This window comes from Hemiscyllium ocellatum, chromosome 28 (genome assembly GCF_020745735.1).
Source record: "Hemiscyllium ocellatum isolate sHemOce1 chromosome 28, sHemOce1.pat.X.cur, whole genome shotgun sequence".
NCBI classification, from domain to species: domain Eukaryota; kingdom Metazoa; phylum Chordata; class Chondrichthyes; order Orectolobiformes; family Hemiscylliidae; genus Hemiscyllium; species Hemiscyllium ocellatum.
In genome coordinates this window covers 5,817,862-5,842,438 of record NC_083428.1, presented here as the reverse complement: position 1 = coordinate 5,842,438, position 24,577 = coordinate 5,817,862, and the positions used below count along the sequence as shown (strand labels likewise).

Sequence of the window (24,577 nt, the reverse complement as noted above, 5' to 3'; positions counted from 1 at the left end):
GTGGGTCTGAGTGGGATGGTCTTTGGAACGTCACTGTAGACTCGATGGTCTGAATGGCCTCTTTCTCAACTGTCGGTATTCTAGAAGAGGTGGCATAGGAGGAGAAAATGAAGTTGAGGTGGATGATAGCCCTGATCTTATTAGAATGGTCAAACAAGTTCCAGGGGTTAAACTGCATGCTCCTATTTCCTATGTTCTTTTGCTTTCCCTTTCCCCTGTCCTTCCTCCCTTTCTTAGAGAATTGACAATAGGAACAGATGTAGACCATTCGGTCCCTACAGCAGTCTTTAGCCATTCATTTAAATCAAGTCTGATTTGTTTCTTAACTCCATGAGTTACCTACCTTGGGTACCTTTGCTGAACAAAAACTCATCATCCCCAGTTTTGACATTTTCCAACTGACCCCCAGCCACTAGAGAGCTCTGGCCAAACTGGCAACACGTGCTCAAGCTGGACACCAGGCCCAGTGTTACCCTCCAGGTGATTCTCACAAGTGACCATTGTAACTGACCAATGTGTAAGTCTTGGCATTTGATGTCAGTTATTCAATCATACTCATCTCATTTTAGCTTAGTGTGCTCTCAGCACATATATGTCCCTTCAAAACCGGACTGCAAGCAACTGGTAGAATTCCTGGCTGATCCCTTATCAACTGAGATCCTTGGTGGGGCATCCCGGCTGAGGGGAAGGTTAAGAAATCCTCATTTCAAACCATCTCAAACATGGCTGTCACTGCTGGACAATGCAGGCCTTGTATGTAAAATGTGGACCTTCCAGTGTGAGGGGGAAAAAAATTTGAGGAGGGGGCAGGTGAAGGTGAGGAAAAATAATGTCAAGGAGCTGAAAGGAACAGCAAAGACTTGCCTTTTTTAAAGCCCAGGGCCACAGCCAGATCCATCGGACTGTAACCAGAGTCTGCCTCCATTGTTAAATCTGCACCTTTGGCTGTCGAGGGAAAAACAAATCAAATGTCAAACTCAACATCTAAATAAATGAGCACTTTTGGTATAAGGCCCTGTAGGAGTCAGATTTTTCAGTCTACCTGGAATGAACACAGAAAATTAAGATTATGAAGGGAATTGTTACATTGATTTCTTTGCTGAAGGATTTATATTCCAGGAACTTTCGGGCATTTTCCTGATTTTTTTTAAACAAACATAGTTGTTCATGTTCCTACAGTTTGTCTTCTGTTGTTTCCAGCAATAGCCCACAGATTAATTTTTAATTCTGAAGATATCAGGGCATCCTGGAACCAGTTCCCAAACAGTCTCTCCCTCCTCCTCCCAAGTTTCTCTGTCCCCACTGTTACTTTCCCTGACCATTTATGGCGGAATAGTCAAGTACCTTGGACTGACTCTGGTGGTGTGTATTACCAATGTCACCCGATTAGTAATGCAAAGGCCCAGGCTGATACTCTGGGGCCAGGAATTCGAATCTCATTACAGAGTCCTGGTGGAATTTAAATTCAAGATCAGCAATGGGCTGGGACTTTTCTCATTGGAGTGTAGGAGGTTGAGGGATGACCTTAGAGATTTATAAAATCATGAGCATATAAGATGAATAACAAAGTTTTCCATAGGATGGGGGAGTTCAAAACTAGGAGGGTATTTGTATGGTGAGAGGAGAAAGCCGTGATGAAGCACAGTTCAGGTTCCCAGCCTCCAGGTAAGGCCCAGGGTGGACTCCCTGCTCCCTCCCTGTAATGCTGAATTTTTACCTTTATTTTATTTTTCTAATTTATACCTGAAATTTTGTAAGCAGGATTTTTTTTTATCTAAGATGGTGCCAGAATTGGTGACTTTGTATACTTTTCACTGTACTCCTGTATCTGAGTACGTGTGACAATAAACCTAATTCTAAGATTTAAACATTCAGGGCAATTTTTTTCACACAGGGTGGAAATAAAGTGCCAGATGGATGTAAGTACAGCTGCAGCATTTAAAAGACATTTGGACAGGTACATGAATAGAAAGGATTTACAGAGATAAGGGCCAAATGCAGGGTAAGTGGGACTAGTTCGGTCTAGGAAACTTAGACCGAACTGTGTATTTCCATGTGTTCACTCTATCCTCAATTAGTTCACCTTTAGAGAAGGAAATCTTGGATCTTTAGCCAGTCTGCCCTACTTGTGATTCCAGATCTAAGTCACTGGAAAATGCTGAATCGTCCTTTGAAATGGCCTAGCAAGCCATTCAGTTGAAGGGAATTTGGAGAGAGCCAACAGATGTTGATCTTTCTGACATCCCATGAAAGAATAAACCAACTAACTGCTATTATCCTTGGTATCATTTTACTTAAAAGTCCACAAGTGTGGTGCCCAGAATTGTATACCAGCTGAGGCCTCAGTGGGAGAGCATGGAAAGATTTTGTATGACTTCCTTCTTATATCAAATATCCCTTTTTTATAATGTCAGATATCCAATAAGCTTTCTTCACAGGCATACCTTGTCCTGCCAACTTCAAAGATTCCTTAGTATGCATTCCAATTCCCTGTGTCCCTGCCCCATCAAAATAGTACAATTTAGATTATATTGTCTCTCCATGTCTTTTTCGCAAACTCATTCCCACCCGAGGACTTGAATGTGAAAGTCAAGATTGACACTCCAGTGCAGCAGTAGGGGAACTCTGCACTTTCGGAAGTGACGCCATTCAGGTGAGACATTAAACCCAGGCTCCCTCTGCTATTTGAGTGACTGTAAAGGTTCCTAAGGCACTATTTGATGTTCATATTGGTTGCAACCACTTTTGAAGTACAATTTCCATCTTTCTGCAACCATTTTGTACTTGGTAAGATTCCACAAACAATAACAATGTGAGTGGTGATTTAATCTGTCTTTTTATTAGTGATATTTCCTGAAAGAGGATATGACCGGGATACTGAAAAACTCCTCTGAAAAGCTCTTGAGCGAAGCATTCCCACCACCTATTTCACACACATGCACATTCCTTCTGCCTTACCTATTCTGACTTACCCAACAGAGCTTCCACACACCTCACATGATTTCCATGCACTGCATACAGCAACGGAGTTCCTCCATTCTGGGGAAAGCAGATAATTAAGTTATGAGAGGCTCAATATAAGGGGTTCTATTGGAGACACACAACTATCCCCTTAACACGGTGTCCCAATTATGGTCCAATGGGCTATCGTAGTGGGTGAATGAACACACAAGAGAACAAAAAGTATGTTGATGGGATTGGATGAAGAGGAGTGGAAAATAGCGAGCTAGAGCATAAACATGGACCAAATTACTTGTTTCTGTCCTGGAAGTATGATGTGCTGTTTCTAAATGTATCTGACATGTATACTTCAGATATTCGCTCTCATTTGTCTGTGTAGCCGAGCATTCAGTTCACTAATTGATTCAAACAGTTTTAACAACATGGGGAGTAGCCGAAGGGAACTGTAAATTTACTATTATGATAATTTTTACGTGTATAACCCATAAGGTTCACAACACTTATCGGACTGTTGTTTAAAGATGGAATCCCACAGCAATATACTCCCCTCGTACGTCCCACAGAAATTGCAACATAAAAGCCAAAGGCTTAAACATCAGGCAGTCTAGCTCAGGTATAACCTCACCCAGTCATAAATGTTGACATCCACGCCGTGATCAAGGAGTAGCTGGACAATGTCGCTGTATCCCTGAATGCTAGCCAGAGACAGCGTGCTCTCCCGCTCCTTTGCCAGAGTGTGTGGGTCAGCGCCCTGTAACAACAGCAAGTGCAGCTCATGTCAAAGTTTTAAGTAAGACCTCTCCCCCCAAGACATTCTGTTTATTCATATGGATTGGTTATACATTGAGGTTCTAATGTTTCTGTCTTTGATGTACAGTTCCATTGGGCAGTATCTGGTTACTCACTCCACTGGATAATCTCGCCATGTCACCTGAGTTGGTTATTTGACTTAGTACGTCAGCGTCAAACCTGATCCTGTCCCACAGATTGCTCAGGTATTCTTTCCAGTAGGGCAAACTGAGATGTTTATTATTAAATACAAAAACAGAAAGTGCTGGAGAAATTCTGACAGCATCTGTAGAGAGTTAGATACAGAGTTAACATTTCAAGTCATCAGTTCTGTTCTGACAAAGGGTCACTGGATTCAAAATGTTAACCCTGTTTCTCTCTACTTACAGATGCTGCCAGACCTGCTGAGCTTTTCCAGCACTTTCTTGTTTTTCTTTCAGATTTCCAGCAGCCATATTCTTTGTTTTATTTTAATGTTTATTATTAACAGTTGTGGATCAGTATGCTTGCTTGCACAGTAACACTGAGGTCAATTGCATCATTTTTATTTAATCCATTCAGGGGATGTAGGCATCACTGGCTGGACCAGCATTTATTGCACATTCCTATTGTCCCAGAGAAGGTGGTGCTAGGCTTGAGGCGCAGACTTGAGGCATAGAGACACAGAGCTGCTAGGGAGGGTGTTCCAGGTTTTAACCCAGTGAAAGTAAAAGATCATTGGTATATCTTCAAGTCAGGTCGTGAGTGACTTGGAAGCGAACTTGCAGATGGTGGTGTTCCCATGCATCTGTTGCTCTTATCCATCTTGATGATAGAGGACATAGATCAGAAGGTACTGTCAAAGAAGCATTAGTGAGTTATTACATCTACTGCCACTATGGCTGCTGAGCAAGCTTAGAGTCTTCTCGGTGTGACTGGTTTAGTGGTACACTGTGCACAGCTATTTAGCAATGTTAGCAGAACCAAAAAATCGGCAGCTTAATTCTAATCAATTGGCAGCTCGACAGATGGAGGCAGCAAACAGAGGGGGATTGCAGCCTCAGATGTTGATCTTTGGATCCAACAGCAACGAGCTTGATGGGCTTGCTTTCAAGAGAGGGAGCTCAACCCGCTCTTACTCCTGACCTGGAACTACTTAATACTGACAGCACCCTGCAATGGAAGATTTCCTTCAACAACAACAAAGTTGAACTTATGTAGTGCTTTCAATATTGTGAAAGGTCCCAAGTTACTTTGCAGAAGTACTTTGCAAAGGGAATTAGGAAGTGTATTCCAGGGTTTAGGACCTTGGAAGTTAATAAAACAGACCATGTAGAACATCTGGACAGGGACATGAATAGGAACTGTTCAGAGGGATATGGGCTAAATGGTGGCAAATAGGACTAGCTTAACTTAGGATATCTGAACAGCATGGATGAGTTCTGTGCTGTACATCTCTATGACTCTATGACCGAAAGACCTGTTTCTGTGCTGTATGACTCGAATTAAAATCAGGGATACTCAAGTGAATGAAATTGGAGAAGGGAAGCAATTTCAGAGGGTTGGGGGGGGGGATAAGGAGGAGAATTGCAGAGTTGCAAAAGTGTTTTGGTTGGTGGGGCAAGAGACTATGGAAGGACTTAAAAATAAGGATAACCATTTTAAAATTGCAAAACAAAAATGGAAATTGCTGGAAAAGCTCAGCAGGTTTGCGAGTATCTGGAGAGAAATCAGAGTTAACGTTTCAGGTCCAGTGACCCTTCCTCAGAACTGTTTTGAGGAAAGGTCACTGAATCCGAAACATTAACTGTGATTTCTCTTCACAAATGCTGAGGTTTTCCAGCAATTTCTGCTTTTCCTGGTTTACAACGTCTGCAGTTCTTTCAGTTTTTATTTTAAAGGTGGGTCTTCCTTATCCAAGAGACAATTCTTCACTATCTCAAATTAATGAGCCCAGAATTTCACAAAGTTCTTTTCAGTCGCCATGGCATTGTAATCATCCAAATCTCCTCAATGCCTTTTACATAAACAATGCAGTGAAATAATGGACAATGTTCTCTCGGTCTTACCATCTGGAGCAAAAACTTTACAACAGCCATTTCCCCAAATGCTGCTGCCCACATGAGTGGTGTGAAGCCTCGTTCATCTGCAACATTGAGCAATGAGCTCCCTGTAAAATGGAACAGACTGGATGACTGACTTTGTTACAGCATTTCACAGGAAGACAGAAAACAGGTCTCAGCCATTCGGCCCATCGAAACTGCCCATGCCATCATCACTATCATTTCAGGTGATGTCTCTCATGAGCAGCAATTATGATTGCAGTCTCAGACAATTACAAGTAACTTTTTTTTAATGCATTACATGTAGGCATTTCTGATTGCTATCTGTTTGCAGTCACATGTAGACCAGACCAGGTAAGGACAGTAATTTCTCTCCCTAAAGGGCATTAGTGAACCAGATGGATTTTTCCCAAAAGTTGACAAGAGTTTCATGGTCATCATTAAATTCTTAATTCCATATTTTCATTGAATTCAAAGGCCACCATCTATCATGGTAGGATTTGAACTCAGGTCCCCAGAACATAATCTGGGTTTGTGGATTGATAGTCTCGCGATAATACTACGAGACCATCAGCTCCCTAAATGCAGACAGACTGAGACAGAACAAGGGAGAAAATGTGGAAATACAGATATTTTCTAATCAACCTGTTCAGAGATGGACTTGAACCCGGGAATCTTAGTCCAGAGTAATGAGGCACTCCAGTGAACTGCACGCCTTTCCAAAATGGTTTCAGTCAATTTGTTCAGGTTTGTCATAACACACATTTACAGCAGGAGGGACTTGAACCCTGGCCTCCTGGATCAGAGGTAGGGACACTACGACTGCAGCACATTAGAAAATAGAAAATATACTTTCTCTCTTATCAACCTGTTCAAAAATATTATTGCACACATCTGGAGTAGAAAGGACCTGTTTTCCTGGCTCAGAGGTAAGGACATTACCACTGCCATACAGGAGCCCATAAGAAAGGGTGTATATTTTTGTTTTAAATTCATTCAATACTGTTTACTACAACTAACAAGTAAGATCAATTCACAGCAAAATTCTCAAGAGAGGAATTCTAACATATCCACAAAGACGTAGCAGTAGGAATAGGCCATTAAGCTCCTGTGACTGTTGTGCTATATAATTAGATCATGGTTGATTTGAATCTCAAATTCAATAACACCTTGTTGCCCTTGTTTCTGAGAAATCAGAGCATAAAATGGGTCATGCGTTCCTTGGAGTCTAATACCTTTCAATTAAAACATGGCGAGCCAACTTTCCCATTTTATTTAGTGTTCAAAATTTACCATTTTCAGTCTAAGATATTTTCAATGATTGAGCAACCATAGTTCTCTGAAGTACAGAATACCAATGATAAGCAGTTATCGAGTGAAGCAATTTCTCTTCAAATGGCCTAACCTGTTATCCAGAAATTGTGAATTGGAACTCCAAAGAAAAAGACCCACTCTCATCTACAAGGTGGGAAATAGCAGCAGTATTGCCAATGATGTCCAAATCCCATGAGTGAATGACAGTGCGAATAGAATTTGCTCAGAGCCCACACAAGCTTAAAGAATTTGCAATAACACAGCTCAATTTCCATTGCTCACCTTGTTGAAGATTTGACATTAGTTGGGCCAGGTCTCCCTGAGCAGCTAGCTGATGAATCGATAGTGCTGGAAGGAGAGCAAGAAAAACATTTGTCATGCCGAGTGCAAAATGGCAAGTTGTTTCCAAATTGTGTAAATGGATCTGAAATGTTCTACTTTGGAATCATCTTCTGTCCAATTGAGGTTTGAATCCAGGCTGAACGGTAGCACACGTCTCTGATCCCTCCGATCACAGTGGGTAACCTCCCTGAGTCAGAGGTTTGAGAATTCAAATTCCACTCCCAAGTCTTGAGCACAAGACTAGACTGGCACATCATAGAGTCATCCAGCACGGAAACAGATTCTTCGGTCCAACCAGTCCATGCCGACCATAATCCCAAACTAAACTAGTCCCGTTTGCCTGAATTTGTCCCATATCCCTCTTAAACCTTTCCTATTCATATACCTGTTCAAATATCAGTGTAGTACTGAGGGACTGTCGCACTGTTGGAAGTGCCATGTTTTGATTAAGATGTTTAATAAGAACATGGGATTTATGAACAACAGGGCAGCATGGTGGCTTAGTGGTTAGCACTGCTGCCTCACAGCGCCAGAGACCCAAGTTCGATTCCAGCCTTGGGTGACTGTCTGTGTGGAGTTTGCACATTCTCCCCATGTCTGCGTGGGTTTCCTCCGAGTGCTCCGGTTTCCTCCCACTGTCCAAAGATGTGCAGGTTAGGTGAATTGGCCATGCTAAATTGCCCGTAGTGTTAGGTGCATTAGTCAGGGGTGAATGTAGGGGAGTGGGTCTGGGTGGGTTTCTCTTTGGAGAGTCGGTGTGGACTTGTTGGGCGAAGGGCCTGTTTCCACATTATAGGGAATCTAATTTGGCCATTCAAGCCTATTCTACCAATCGATAAGATCATGGCTGATCTGGTTGTGCTATCAATTACATTTTCTTGTCTGGTGCCCTTTTACTCTCTTGTCTATCAAAGTCCTATCCAACTCTACTAGATTTATTGATTCTAGTGATAGAAACTAAATACCTAGTAGTTTAAGATACTAAAATAAACAGACGTTGGGGATTGATTAGTAAATTGTACTTGGTAGAGCTACTCTTGTAGCATGGATGTAGTGTCCCTACCTCTAAGCCAGGTCACCCAGGTTCAAGTCCCTTCTGTTCCAGAGATGTGCAATATCATCTCTGAGCAGGTTGATTAGAAATATCTCCTTGGTAAGCCGAGATGGCTCTTTTGACATAGCTGTAGTGTCCTTATGTCTGAGCCAACATCAATGGCCCAGCATCCACTGTTTTCCACGGAAGAGAATTCCATATTTAACTGGGATTCTATCTGCTCTCTCAGGCGGATGTAACAAGTCTCATGAGAACATTTCAAAGAAGAGTAGGAGGATTATCTCTACTGTCCGATATAACATCTACCTCTCAACCAACTTTGAGACATAAAAGATATCTAGGGTCAAGAGTGTGGCGCTGGAAAAGCACAGCAGGTCAGGCAGCATCTGAGTAGCAGGAGAATTGGCGTTTCAGACAAGGGCCCTTCATCAGGAAAGTCTCCTGCTCCTTGGATGCTGCCTGACCTGCTGTGCTTTTCCAGCACCACACTCTCGACTCTGATCTCCAGCATCTGCAGTTTTCACTTTTTCCCATAAAAGATAACTAGTCATTATTGCATTGCTATTTACAAAAGCTTGCTGTGTATAAATTGGCTGCCATTCTTTGTACATTAGATCAGCGATTTTACTTCCAAATGAATAGGGTACTTACTGTCCAGGTTTGCTGGGAGCGATGAGATCTCGTTCCCTCGCTGTCTGTTTGTGAGTGTTGTGGCATACTTGTACGCAGTGCTGGATTTCTCTGGAAGCAAAAGTGGTACTGGTTCTGGGGAAAGAGAAACATAGAACAGTACAGCACTGGAACAGGCCCTTCAGCCCATTATGTCTGCCTCGACTGTGATGCTATTCCAAACTAATCCCAGCTGTCTGCACATGGTGCATAACACTCTCATCCCTCCCTGTTCATGTGTCTGTCTGAATGCCTCTTAAACGTTGCTATTGTGTCTGCTTCTGCCACCTGCCCTGGCATTGTTCCACGCACCTGATCTGTGTAAAAAATCCTTTCCTTGCATATCTCCTTTAAACTTGCCCCCTTTCACCTTAAACCTATGTCCCCTAGTATGTGACATTCCCACCCTGGGAAAAAGACTCCAACAGTCCACCCTATCCAGGCTCTCATAACTTTATATATTTCTATCACGTCGCCCTTCAGCCTCCGAAATGCCAGCAAAAACAATCCAACCTCTTCTTATAGCTAATACACTCCAATTCAAGCAACATCTTGGTTAACCTTTTTCAAAACATGTTCCAAAACATCCACATCCTATAGTGTGGTGACCAGAACTGCACACAACTAGCCATAACATTTGTACCACAGGCATGTTGTTACATAAGAAATGGGAACAGAAGTAGACTGTACAGACCCTCACCGTTAAGTAGGATCACAGCTGATCTCCCTGGACTCCAGTTCCTTGCTCAACCCAGAACCCCATCGGGATTTCCTTAGGTTCCAAATATCTATCAAGCTCCATCTCAAATATACTTGATGACTAAGCACCTGCTGTCCTTGGAGTAGAATACCCAACATTCTCAACCCTCTGAAGATATTTCTCCGCAACTCAGCCCCAAATGGCTGTTTCCTTATCGCTGGATTCGATCACTCTGGGGAGGCAATGGTCTAGTGGTATTATTGCCCGACCATTAAGCCAGAGAGTGAAGAAACATCCTGGGGTTCGAATCTGGCAGATGGTGGAATTTAAATTCAATTTAAAAATCTGATGACCATGAAACTATTATTGATTGTCAGGAAAAACCCAACTGGTTCACTAATGCCCTTTAGGAAGGGCAATTATTGTCCTTACAGCATCTGACCAACATGTGACTCCAGATTCACTTCAATGTGATTAGCTCTTAACTGCCCTCTGGGTAATTATGGATGGACATTAAATGTTGGTCTAGCCAGAAATGCCTACATCCCATGAGTTAATTTTAAAAAACTCTATCTCTCCTCTCCAGCCTGAGTAATAATGTCAGCATCTATCCTGTCAAGATTTGTAAGAATTTTATATTTTTCAGTGAAACTGTCTCTCATTCTTCTGAAGTCCATAGAATATACACTTAAAACAAGATCTGAAACAAAAGCAAAAATTGCTGTTCTAAAGAAGGGTCACTGGACTCGAAATGTTAACTCCACAGATGCTGCCATACCTGCTGAGTTTTTCCAGCAATTTCTGTTCCAGAGAACATATGCCTAGCCTATTAACAGGGCAATCGATGTTTTGGGAGGAACCATTCATCAGGAATTCTGATTCCTGATTAAGGGGTCCTGCCCGAAACGTCGATTTCCCTGCTCCTTGGATGCTGCCTGACCTGCTGTGCTTTTTAGCAACACACTCTAATCTTGATTATAATCTCCAGCATCTGCAGTCCTCACTTTCGCCTGTTAACAAGGCAGTCCACTCATGCCAGGAATCCCTTCCCTTTTCCTGGAGGAGGAAGGGAATGGGATTAGCATCCTGCTGGCATCTGCCCTCACCTTGTGCCAGGTGATGAGAGGGCAAAGATATACATTTATTTACAAACCAGGCAAGTGTAAAATGATGAAAGCCTTTTTTCACACAGCAAATAGCTGTGTACTTTATAAAGGTTCCTGCCTCATCCACCCTCCCAGGTAGTGCATTCCAGAACGCCACCCCCCCACCCAAGTGAAAAAATCCTCAAATCCCCTCTAAACCTTCTATCTTTAACATCATAACAATCATTAGGGGTTTATTTCAGCCCTGCTCATTGGACCCAACTAGTTTTGAGGCAACATTTATACTTTATACAAAATTCCTCTGACCCCTCTTCATCTCATCCCATCAGCACATACCTCTTGCTTACATAATTATCCAGCTTCACCTTAATCACATCTTTATTCCTAATACTAACAAGTTCCACATTTTAAAGATCCTCCTGAATTCCCTCTTGAATTTATTTATAGCGATACCACCCCCCCAGTTTTTACGTTGCCCACAAATACCTTCCCTACTTCCACCCCCCAATCAGATCATTCCTCAGCTTTCATTTTTCTCAGGGAATGAGCTATAGACTGTTCAAATAATTAAAACCTCTCCATTCTGATATTCCAGAGCTGAACTGCCCCACTTCCTCTCATCATTTCGCAGAGCTCCTTCCTCTGACTCCAAGGATGGCTTGGTGACTCCCTAAATGAGCTTCTGTTTTCATCATGGGTACTTTGCTCATGACTTACCATTGTCTAGTGTAGAGACCACTTCAAGGTCAGGTGTCATTTGATCCTTCTTCTGCTCTTGAGTGCTTTCAACTTTGAGTGTTATAACTTGTTGTAACTGGTCATTAATCTGCAGAGTTGCACACTTTATCCGGACAATGTTGCTTGGTGTAGCCTCTGCTGCTGGTTCCTTCTTGCCAGTCTTGTGTGAAAAAGAGTTCCGGTTGCAGTTATGATCTCCGTTATTGCACGGCAGTGTTTCATGATGTAAGTCTTCCCTGTCATTGCCTTCCACAATATTTATGGTTCCACCCTCACCCTGGTGTCCATTCTGTTCCTTTTTATCCATTTTGCTGTGTTTTGCTCTGATACACAAAACAAAGAAGCACGAAACAAGAACATTCAGCCACACATTGTCATTTCCATTGGTGGGTTTCAGTGTTCGGCAAGCAAGTATTCCAGCCCCTCCCAATTGCCCCTGACACACCAACCATTGCTTTGAGAGTAATTGTTAGCTCCGCACTTCCATTTCAGGCATGACCCAAGTGAGATTGCAGATACCTTCTTCATTAATCCACTGTGTCTCAGTGGGTACCATAGTTGCCTCAACATTGTGCTCTAGAGATGTAAGAAGACTCATAATTACGGAGTTAGATGTGGTTCTTAGGGCTAATAGGATCAAAGGGAATAGAGAGAAAGTGGGAGCAGAGGACCGAGTTGGATGAACAGCCATGATCATTATTGAATGTCAGAGCAGGCTCAAAGGGCTGAATGGCCTACTTCTCCTATTTTCTATATCACATCTTACACAACCTCAGAATGTCTCAAAGTAGATTCCAGCTTCTTCTTAAGCAATCACCGCAGACTGAGGATGACTTTCATGCATTCCAGAGTTAGAGGTCCTGAAGTGACTGAACAGTCCAATAGTGAATCCACAGGTGGGACAGGAGAATCTGAACAGGTAGATGGGTGGGATGCTCAGATGTTCACACACACCTTTTGCTGTTCCAAGGTGTAATCACTGTGGCAATGTGGGAACTTGAAAGCATAGTAGACTTGAGCGCAAAGTCTATTCTAAACCTCCCAGTGCAGTACTGGGATAGTGCTAATCAGATAAGGCATTGAACAAAGGGCACAGTCTGCCCCATCAGGTGGATATGAAAGAACTCATGGCACTGTTTTGAAGAATAACAACATCCTGCCCAATACTGATTTCCCCTCCCAGAAAGCAGGTTATCCAGTCAGTATCACATTGCTGTTTGTGGGGAGCTTGCTGTGTGTAAATTGACCGCTGTGTTTCCCGCAACAGTGTCTGTGCTTCAAATGGAGCATACTGAGTGTAAAACACTTCAGAATATCCTGAGCTGGTGAAATGCACTATATAAATGCAAATTGTTCTTTAACAGCACACAGAGTGTCGTCATGATTTCTTGTAGCAATGTGCAGCTCAATTGCCTGAATAATAGTCCCTTAAAAGTTTACTAAGTATCCTTGTTGTTTTATTTTGTTCCACCCCAAGCAGGTCCGGCACATTGCCATCCTTTATGTGGTAGCCAAGCAATTCCTCATTTCTAAATTCAATTGGCAGTTCTAACATTTGTCTGTGTGGTTACTAGATAGCTAGTCGGTTGTCTTTTTGTATAAACTGTATACTAGTCCCTTACCCACATACGCTCCTGGAATAGCCAAGTTCTGGATACAATTTTCTGCAGCTCTTGAAATCATTCCAGGAGGTTATGAATCAAACTTTGAAGCATACACATTGATGTGCGCAATAATACGCACACAGAAGCTCAGACATCATTAATTGTTGATCTGATTGTGTAATGGCAGCATGGTGATGTGAACCCTAAACTGGTCCCTACACAGACTATGCTTGTGCATTGCACTTATGAATGTCATTGTCTGATCCAAGGTAAGGAGGTAAAAGAACCAAACTATTGAATAGAAAAATTGCACAACTGATCCTAGAAAGTCCTTCCATGCAAGACTTGAGTGAAAATGAGCACTGCCTTTTGTCCTAGCAAGAAGGAAACTGCAGCATGAGTTGGTGGGAACTTGTACAGGAAGTTTCAGCCGTTACGAAATGGGCTTTTGCAATAGAGGCCTCTCTTACACTCCCTTAGAACCTAGTCACGTCTCATCACATTAAAAGGTGAGATTGCCCTTGGAAAGAGTGCAATATAAGTTTACATGAATAATAACTGCACTTCAGGGGTTGTTACAAGGAGTTACAAATTAGGCCTATTTTCTCTAGAATTTAAAGATTAAGGGATGATCTGATTGAAGTTTTCAAGCTATTAACCAGAAAACTCCGGGTAGATAAAAATAAGCTACTTCCACTGGTTGGGGATTCTAGAACTGGGGGCATAGTCGGAGAATTAGGGCCAGAGGGTTCAGGAGAGATGATAGGAAGCATTTTTATACTCAGTGTGGTAGAGGTTTGGAACGGTCTTCCACAAACAGCCATTAATGCTGAAGGTGCAAATGTGTTGCTGGTCAAAGCACAGCAGGTTAGGCAGCAAAGGCACAGCCCGAAATGGTGAGATGATGAATACCAAGAATGTTCACCTGGACAATGGAAAAGCACTAACATTTCAGAAGGGTAGGGAGGTTGTGAGGATGAAAGAGATTCAAAATAGGCCAAGAGATTTTAAACCTGAACCAGGGAGCTTTTTTTTCTACTTGAGGCTTTTCTTAAGGCTGAGAAACTTCAAGATAATTTCAAAATGTCTTTCACAACTGCTTTGTCATCCATTGCCATGTCTTTTGACACTTTGACAAAGCTATCAGGCCTATGCTTATTTTTCAAAGCACAATACCCATTACTTTCTTAGTAAATAGATGCAGACTGGGAATCTCAACAGTGATGCAATATAAATCTTTAACATTGATAACTGTTGTAACAGTTCTCAAGATGCAAACTAGTTTGGCAATGACAGAAACTCAAAATGCATCTCTGAATTCTACAACTGCGATATATCTCAATACAGTATTCCAAATATATTTAACCTTCTACAAATGCAAAATACTGCGGATGCTAAAATTCTGGAACACAAAAATGCTGGAGAAGCTCAGCAGGTCTGGCAGTAATTGTGGAGAGTGAGTTCACGTTTCAATTTGATATGGGTTTTCCTCAAAACTCACACCAGACCTGAAACGTTCATTCTGTTGTTTTCTCTGCACAGATTCTGCCAGACCTGCTGAGTTTCTCCAACATTCTGTTTACATTCAAGCTTCTAGCCAATTAAAGCGTATCTAAAAATATATATATATTTAAAATGCATACACAATACCTGATAATATAAAGACTCTTTGCAGCCTACAAACTGTACAAGGTATAAAGCAATGCCTGAACAAATTTCTCACGTACTGCAATCGACACTTCCTACTAAAAGTGAAAGTAGCTAGAAACATCCCACAATGCAATTGAGCAGATTTTAATTTGTGTGTTTTATCGCAAAATCATTAATACGATGTCAGATAATTTAATCCTTCTACAAACACCTGACACCTCTGTACACTTGTACAGCGCACAAGCCTATTTTCCACTTTTCTCTCATGCTAACGCCACACATGCCTGTCAGTAGAAGAGACCAATTGCACAGCCCTTTTATACTGCAGCCAATATAAACCAAGCAGAGGTGGGATTTTAAATAGAGCTACGTTGAATGGTAAATGAGGACTTTATCGGAAATAAAACCTGATTTCCTAACAGAAACCACCGTTAGCTATTTTAGAGGGAATGGTATGCAAACATGCTGTGAAATGCTTTACATGAATATATGTTATTTGCTGCAACAATGTGTTTTTTGCAAGCGATCCCAAGGATCTGTCAATCAGACACGACCAAAGTCAAGTTTGTGGGGGGACATCTGGTACCAAGCATTTGTTTCATCATTATAAAATCTTTTATAGTTTATATTGAATGTTTATACGCTCTATATTGTCATATATTTATTTAGTATCTTTAACATGGATGCGTGTCTCGTTTAACTTCGTTATTAGTAATTATATGCGTGCCTCCCTCCCTCAGCCTTTAGATAATGGTAGCGCTGCGGGTGGGCCCAGGATGAGGCGGGGCGTCCTGACGGGCAGACGTGGGAGCCAACCGAAGGTCGCTGCTGGGGGAATCTGCATTCCAATTGGGTGCCGTGCGTGGGATGGGTGGGACGTGTGGGTAACGCGGGAAGCGACGGGACTTTGTGAATGTAACAGGACGGTAATGACTGTATCAATCTGGGGGGTAAAGGATGAGCAGGGAGCTGCTGGCAAGGCACTTACACTGCGCTATAGAGGAGGAGGATGCTGTGTAAGGATACTCATTAGATGTATTTATATATTTAAATGTTGCATTTCATCATGCATGTTTCATTTTAACAAGTTGGGGCATGTTCTTTGCTGGAGGCAGATGTTGGGTTAGGATGCTCCTGGGTGTATTTTTATATTTTAAATGTTATAATTTATTGTCCACCTTTCATTTTAGCAGGAGCAGCAATGCTGTTGGGGATTGTCCATCACAGACTGCTTTCTATAGTAAAGTCCCAAAGAGTTGCTCTCATGAGAGAGAGAACTGACAGAGAGGATCACCACGCCTCAAGTGAATCAAGAGGTTGAGAGGCAGAATCCTCGAGCTCAGATATTATGAAAATTGAACCCATTGTTGTGGTTTTGTTCGCCAAGCTGGGAATTTGTGTTGCAGATGTTTTGTCCCCTGTCTAGGTGACATCCTCAGTGCTTGGGAGCCTCCTGTGAAGCGCTTCTGTGATCTTTCCTCCGGCATTTGTAGTGGTTTGAATCTGTCACTTCCGGTTGTCAGTTCCAGTGGTCGGTATATTGGGTCCAGGTCGATGTGTTTGTTGATAGAATCTGTGGATGAGTGCCATGCCTCTAGGAATTCCTGATTAGTGGTGCTGGAAGAGCACAGCAGTTCAGGCAGCATCCAAGGAGCAGCGAAATGGACGTTTTGGGCAAAAGCCCTTCATCAGGAATAAAAGCAGAGAATCTGAAGCGTGGAGAGATAAGCTAGAGGAGGATGGGGGTGGGGAGAAAGTAGCATAGAGTACAGTGGGTGAGTTGGGGGAGGGGAAGAAGGTGATAGGTCAGGGAGGAGAGGGTGGAGTGGATAGGTGGAAAGGGAGATAGGCAGGTGGGACAAGTCCAGACAAGTCATGGGGACAGCGCTGAGCTGGAAGTTTGGACATAGGGTGAGGTGGGGGAAGGGGAAATGAGAAAACTGTTGAAGTCCACATTGATGCCCTGGGGTTGAAGTGTTCTGAAGCCCAAGATGAGGCGTTCTTCCTCCAGGCATCTGGTGGTGAGGGAGCGGCGGTGAAGGAGGCCCAGGACCTCCATGTCCTCGGCAGAGTGGGAGGGGGAGTTGAAATGTTGAGCCACGGGGCGGTGTGGTTGATTGGTGCGGGTGTCCCGGAGATGTTCCCTAAAGCGCTCTGCTAGGAGGGGCCCAGTCTCCCCAGTGTAGAGGAGACCGCATCGGGAGCAACGGATACAATAAATGATCTTAGTGGATGTGCAGGTAAAACTTTGATGGATGTGGAAGGCTCTTTTAGGGCCTTGGATGGAGGTGAGGGAGGAGATGTGGGCGCAGGTTTTAGTTCCTGCGGTGGCAGGGAAAAGTGCTAGGATGGGAGGGTGGGTTGTAGGGGGGCGTGGACCTGACCAGGTAGTCATGGAGGGAACCGTCTTTGCGGAAGGCAGAAAGGGGTGGGGAGGGAAATATATCCCTGGTGGTGGGGTCTTTTTGGAGGTGGCGGAAATGTCGATGGATGATTTGGTTTATACGAAGGTTTGTAGGGTGGAAGGTGAGCACCAGGGGCGTTCTGTCCTTGTTATGGTTGGAGGGGTGGGGTCTGAGGGCGGAGGTGCGGGATGTGGACGAGATGCGTTGGAGGGCCTCTTTAACCACGTGGGAAGGGAAATTGCGGTCTCTAAAGAAGGAGGTATCTGGTGTGTTCTTTGGTGGAACTGGTCCTCCTGGGAGCAGATACGGCGGAGGCGGAGGAATTGGGAATACAGGATGGCATTTTTGCAAGAGGTAGGATGGGAAGAGGTGTAATCCAGGTAGCTGTGAGAGTCGGTGGGTTTGTAAAAAATGTCAGCGTCAAGTCGGTCGTCATTAATGGTGATGGAGAGGTCCAGGAAGGGGAGGGAGGTGTCAGAGATGGCCCAGGTAAATTTAAGATCAGGGTGAAATGTGTTGGTGAAGTTGATGAATTGCTCAACCTCCTCGTGGGAGCATGAGGTGGCGCCAATGCAGTCATCAATGTAGCGGAGGAAGAGTGGGGAGTGGTGCCAGTGTAATTACGGAAGATCAACTGTTCTACGTAGCCAACAAAGAGACAGGCATAGCTGGGGCCCATACATGTGCCCATGGCTACCCCTTTGGTCTGGAGGAACTGGGAGGATTCAAAGAAGAAATTGTTAAGGGTGAGGACCAGTTCGGCCAAACGAATGAGAGTGTCAGTGGAAGGGTACTGTTGGGGACGTCTGTAGAGGAAAAACGGAGTGCTTGGAGGCCCTGGTCATGGCGGATGGAGGTGTAGAGGGATTGGATATCCATGGTGAAGATGAGGCGTTGGGGGCCGGGGAAACGGAAGTCTTGGAGGAGGTGGAGGGCGTGGGTGGTGTCTCAAACGTATGTGGGGAGTTCCTGGACTAGGGGGGATGAGTTCAGTGGGGCAGGAGCATGCTGAGACAATGGGTCGGCCAGGGTGGTCAGACTTGTGGATCTTGGGAAGGAGATAGAACCGGGCAGTGCGGGGTTCCCGGACTATGAGGTTGGAAGCTGTGGATGGGAGATCTCCTGAGGTGATGAGGTTCTGTATGGTCTGGGATATGATGGTTTGGTGATGGGGGGTGGGGCCATGGTTGAGGGGGCAGTAGGAAGAGGTGTCCTCGAGTTGGTATTTGGCTTCAGCAGTGTAGAGGTCAGTGCGCCAGACTACCACTGTGCCCCATTTACCTCTAGGAATTCCCTGGCTGTTCTCTGTTTGGCTTGTCCTATAATAGTAGTGTTGTCCCAGTCGAACTCATGTTGCTTGTCATCTGAGTGTGTGGCTACTAAGGATAGCTGGTCGTGTCGTTTCGTGGCTAGTTGGTGTTCATGGATGCGGATCGTTAGCTGTCTTCCTGTTTGTCCTTTGTAGTGTTTTGTGCAGTCCTTGCTTGAGATTTTGTACACTTCATTGGTTTTGCTCATGCTGGGTATCGGGTCCTTCATCCTGGTGAGTTTGATTGGGACAACACTACTATTATAGTACAAGCCAAACAGAGAACAGCCAGGGAATTCCTAGAGGCATGGCACTCATCCACAGATTCAATCAATAAGCACATCGACCTGGACCCAATATACCGACCACTGCAGCGGACAGATGGAACTGACAACCGGAAGCGGCAGATACAAACCACTATAAATGCTGGAGGAAACATCACAGAAACGCTTCACAGGAGGCTCCCAAGCACTGAAGATGTCACCTAGACAGGGGACGAAACGTCTGCAACACAAATTTCCAGCTCGGCGAACAGAACCACGACAATGAGCACCCGAGCTACAAATCTACCCTATGTTATCAGCATTACTCTGTGTCATGAAGTAGCTGTCCATCCAACTAATGGAACCCCTTCAAGCCCTAACTCTTTGCTGTGGAAAAGTGTTTTTTTCCCCCTTATATTTGCTACTTTTGCAAAACATTTTAAACCTCTGTTCTTGGTTCTTTGACAAGTGGGAACAATCTCTCTATCCACTTTTTCCATGATTTCTCTCAAATGTCTTCTCTCCAAAGAAAACAATCCTTACCTTTCCCAATCACTGAAGTTTTCCATCCCTGGAACTATCCTTGTAAGTAAAAAATGAGGTCTGCAGATGCTGGAGATCACAGCTGCAAATGTGTTGCTGGTCAAAGCCCAGCAGGCCAGGCAGCATCTCAGGAATAGAGAATTCGACGTTTCGAGCATAAGCCCTTCATCAGGAATAATGAGAAATACTGGAGCATGGGAGCTCAGTGGTTAGTACTGCTGCCTCTCAGCACCAGGGACCGAGGTTCAAATCCAGCCTCGGGTGACTGTGGAGTTTGCACATTTTCCCTGAGTCTGTGTGGGTTTCCTCTGGGTGCTCTGGTTTCCTTCCATGATCTAAAGATGTGCAGGTTAGGTGAATTAACCATGCTAAATTGTCCATCGTGTTCAGTGATGTGTAGGTTAGCTGCATTAGTCCGCAGTAAGTGTACAGTAATAGTGTTGGGGAATGGGTCAGAGTAGGTTACTCTTCAGAGGGTCAGTGTGGACTTATTGGGCCAAATGGCCTGTTTCAACACGTAGGGATTCAATGATAAAACCTACCCTTTTTACCAAATGTTAGGTCACCTGCCTAACTATCTCCTTGTATGGTTTTGTGTCAAATATTCCTAATGCTTTGTGAAGCACCTGAGGATGTTTTACTATTTTAAAGGTGTTATATAAATGCAAATTGTGTGTCAGGTAAGGATAATTTGAAACTTGACTGTGATGTCCACAAACATTTAGAGTTTTCCAGCTCTTAGTTTGAGGGTGTCCAGGGTAGTTGACATAATCTTCCAAATATGTCTCTAATGTTGTCTGATGATGCCTTTGTGCCCTTTAGATTACATTAACGTTAGTCTGTCCTCTCAGTTCCTTAGCGAGGTGGCTGAAGGAGAGTGCTGACCCCAACCTGGTCTTACCTGAGGGAGTAGCAGCTATACACCTAGCAGCTGGGAAGGACACAGAAGGTGGAATTCGATGTTTGAAACTACTACTTCAGCACGGGGCAAATCCCAATGTCAGGTTAGTGGCATTTTGTTGCAGTAACTTAATGTGCAGACTTTCTTACAGAGGCAAGGTGTCAATTTTCAACGTGCTGTTGTTTCTCTGTCCGTCTGCAATAAAAAGACATTTTTACAATATTTCCCATTGAAAGGCCAGCGGAGAATATTCCATCACACTCCTGAGTTGTGCCTCGGAGATGATGGATAGATAGTGTGGAGATAGGGCATGAGCTAATCCTGTTATGACCAGGAGAGGGAGGCTAAAAAGACTCCCTTCTTTTTGATCTCTAGTAGTCACAGCGGAGATTTAAGTTCTTTTACTGTGATGCTATATGTCTTTCTAACATGACCAGCCCACTGTCTACTGGATTAGTAAGGAGTCAAATGCTGGGTGTTCTTGAATGACAAAAGGAACTACTTTATTATTAGCTAACCCTAAGCAAAATACTAAAGGTGTGGCATCAAGCAAATGTGCTCACAAGTACAAAGTCAAAAAGGGTTTACATGTTCACTATAAAAGGAAGATGAAAGGCTATACTGTTCACAGCCCTTAGGATCCTTGAGGCACATGTTTTTAATGTGACACCTTGATTTTAATCAGTGTCTTTTATAATTAGCAGTAACAAATATTTCTGGTTAAATAGCTGTGTTCTCTGTACTGAAGTTTCTTTTTAATCGAGTCTCACTGGACACTTTCTTAAACTGAGAGGACACATTGTCCAGTTTGTTGCAATTACAAATCCACCTCCTCAGCTCTATAAAGACAGCTATCTACAATACAGTTGTTTTTTGCTGTATTTTTCAATATAAGTTAATCATTTCCAAGCTCGATGATTTCACCTGAGATCTTCCATCTCCAGTATATGAGACTTATCATTTAGGTGTAAGACAACATAGGAGATGTGTTTCTCCATGCATGACTGTGTGGCCTAATGGTATAGTTGCTAGACTGTTAAACCAGAGGCTCTGGTAATGGTCTGTGGACACAGGTACAAATCCTGCCATGGTAGAATTTAAATTCAATCAATATCTGGAATTCGGGGTCTAATGATGACCATGAACTTGTTGTTAATTGTCAGAAAAACCCATCTGGTTTACTAATATCCTTTAGGGAAGGAAACTGCCATCCTTACCCAGTCTGGCCTATATGTGACTCTGGACATTTCACTACCCCTAGGTAGTTAGTGACACCCACATCCTGTGAATGTATTTTTTAAAAGGTTTCAATTACTTTTGATAAAATATTCATTTTGATTTAGACAGTTTTGTTTATTCCACATTCGTCTCATGAAACTTCGCTAACCTGTGGTCAGCTGATTGATGTGACCATTTTAAGTCCATGGTGTTCCTTTTCAGTCCATGCAAGTCCCAGGTAGTAATACCAGATAATGGGACATAAATATCAATAGTCCATATGTTATCACTATCATATCACTTTGTGCAGAATTCCTTGCTGTTTAAATTGGTTCTGCAGTATATTTTAATACTGTATGACCTGCTTCTATGTACAGTCATTTTAGCCATTGTGCAAATAACAGTCAGCAATGAATGGTCTGTATACACCATTATTTCAACCCAGAGTTATACAGAGATTGTCCTGTAGCTGCTAATGTTGTACAATGAAAGCCTGGTGACACTGCATTGTGTTAGTGCAGACTGTGAGCAAACTGATGTGACTGCAAAGTTTGGAAATTCAATCCTTAGCCTATCTTTAATTCTGTAGATCCACTGAAGGTCTCACTCCATTGCATGTAGCTGCCTCCTGGGGCTGCGTCAAGAGTTTGAAACTGTTGCTCAGAAGTGGAGCAGACCCTACTCTCCAGGACCAGGTAACTGAGTAAAGGAGCTGTTCTCCCCCACAAACTAGTGGGGCTTCTCTACATCCCCTATTTCCCATGAGATATAGGAAGCCGCAACCTTCATTGTGCATTAAGGAAGAAAGGACTTTATGTTTATGCCCATTTCCACTGGCAGGGAGTTTATTTAGCTGAATACACATTCAAGATCATTGATAAAAGAACTAAAAAATTCAAGTCAGTAAATTGTTATGATCTATAATGTGCTGCTCGAAAGGAAATGAAGTAAATACTTGTTGGGGCAAGGTTTGCAGGGCTATGTGAAAAAGCAGTAGGAATCGGGTCAGTTTAACAGCTCGTTCATTTATCCACCTTGGATATGTCTATACTGTTTGTTCTATAATTCTCCACTTTCTGTGGCTGTTGGAAATAGGAAAAGGCCAGTAAGTTATTTTTGAGTCCTATAATGTATTTTATACAATTTCGGTGTGTTAGACCACAAAAAGAGGCCATTTAGTGCATTGTGTCCGTGTAATTTATTTTTTGCAAGCTCAATCTGGTTCATTCCACCCCCATCTCATAGAACCCCTATGGTGTGGAAGCAGGCCACACACCATCACCCTCCAAAGAGTATCCCACCCAGATCCACCCAATCCCTACAACTCTGCATTTCCCAAGGCTAACCCACCTAATCTGCAGATCCCTTGATACTACAGGGCAATTTAGCATGGCCAATCCACCTAACCTGCACATGTTTTTACTGTGGGAGGAAACCCACACAGACACATGGAGAATGTGCAAACTCCACACGGACAGTTACCCGAGGGTGGAATTGAGCTCATGCCTCTGGCGCTGTGAGGTAGCGATGCTAACCACTAAGCAACCGTGCCGCCTCATTTCTGCAAATCTATTTCTGCAAGTTTTATCTGTGCAGATAATACCCAAGTGAAACCCATGATTGAATCTCACTCACCACTCTTTACAGCAGTGCGTCCCAGGTTCAAACACCTCGTTTGATCAGTACGATTTTCCTCTTGTTGCCTTTGGTTCTTTCCCAATCCACCTTGACTTCGTGTCTTGGGATTTTCAACTGCCACAGATGAGGAACGTCTCAGCCTGTGTATGCTGTCTGGACCTCTCCTGATTTTCAATGTCTCTACCGAATCTCATCGTAAACTATAAAAGATTCATAGATAGCTGGGCAGGATAGATGCTGACAGGTTGATTCCCCTTTTGGGCGAGCCTAGGACCAGAGAAAATAAATAAGAATATGTCGGCGCACATTTAAAAACAGAGGTGAGGAGGAATTCCTGCTCTGAGACTTGTGAATCTGTGGAATTCTTTACTGCAGAGTGCTGTTGAGGCTGGGTTTTGAAGTAAGTTCAAGGTTGAAGTCAACAATTTTTTTTAAACTCAGTAAGAGAATCAAGGGTTATGGGGATAAGGCAGGAAAGTGGAGTTCAGGATTATCAGATCAGTGATGACCTCACTGAATGTTGGAGTAGTCTCAGTGGGCCGAATGGCCGCCTTCTGCTCTAAGGTCTTATTGCCTCCGTTCAAATGCTTTTCACGAAAGGAAACAACCTCAATTTCACCAATTTCTGAAATGCTTCATCCTTGAACCATCCTCATGAATCTCTTCTGTACCTCCCTGAAGCCTTCACCACCTTCCAAACGTGCAGCACAATATTCCAGTTGAGGCTGAACTGGTGTTTTATGAAGTTTCACCCACAATGCTCTTTGCTTTTGAACTCTCCTTCTATTTATAAATCCCAGAATTCTCTATTCTGAGAACATTTGCAGACAGTGCACACACAGCAAGGTCCTGCACATGACAATGCGATAAATGACTCGATATTGGAAATTTATTTAGGTCATCTACTTGAGATGTTGAAATGTTAAATCAAGTCACAGAACAGGACAGCGTGGAAACAGACCCTTTGGTCCAACTTGTCCACGTCAACCAACTATCCTAAATTAATCTAGTCCCATTTGCCAGCATTTGGTCTATATCCCTCTAAACACTTCCTATTCCTATACCCATCCAGATGTCTTTTAAATGTTCTAATTGTACGAGCCTCCACCACTTCCTCTGGCAACTCATTCCATACACACACCTCCCTCTGTCTGAAAAAGCTGCCCCTCAGTTCCCTTCTAAATCTTTCCCCTCTCAACTTAAACCTATCCGTCTAGTTAATGTAGAAGATGAACACAGAAACTAGTTCCAGAGATGATGGAAACCAAAGCAAATGTACATGATCTTAAAATTAGAGTTCAGTTTGTTCAAATTGGAAATAAGAAGTAGCT

At 43.2% G+C, this 24,577-nt stretch overlaps 1 protein-coding gene across 1 annotated transcript in view; it reads left to right on the top strand.

The window, feature by feature from the left end:
- The first annotated feature begins 1,612 nt into the window (after nt 1–1,612).
- ankle1 (ankyrin repeat and LEM domain containing 1) overlaps nt 1,613–24,577 on the top strand; it is a 43,824-nt gene continuing 20,859 nt past the window's right edge. Inside the window, exons 1-4 of the mRNA XM_060846569.1 lie at nt 1,613–1,665; nt 3,915–3,956; nt 20,341–20,493; nt 22,198–22,303. Of these exons, the coding sequence (XP_060702552.1) occupies nt 1,613–1,665; nt 3,915–3,956; nt 20,341–20,493; nt 22,198–22,303 (354 nt within the window). The remainder of the gene's footprint in view (nt 1,666–3,914; nt 3,957–20,340; nt 20,494–22,197; nt 22,304–24,577) is intronic.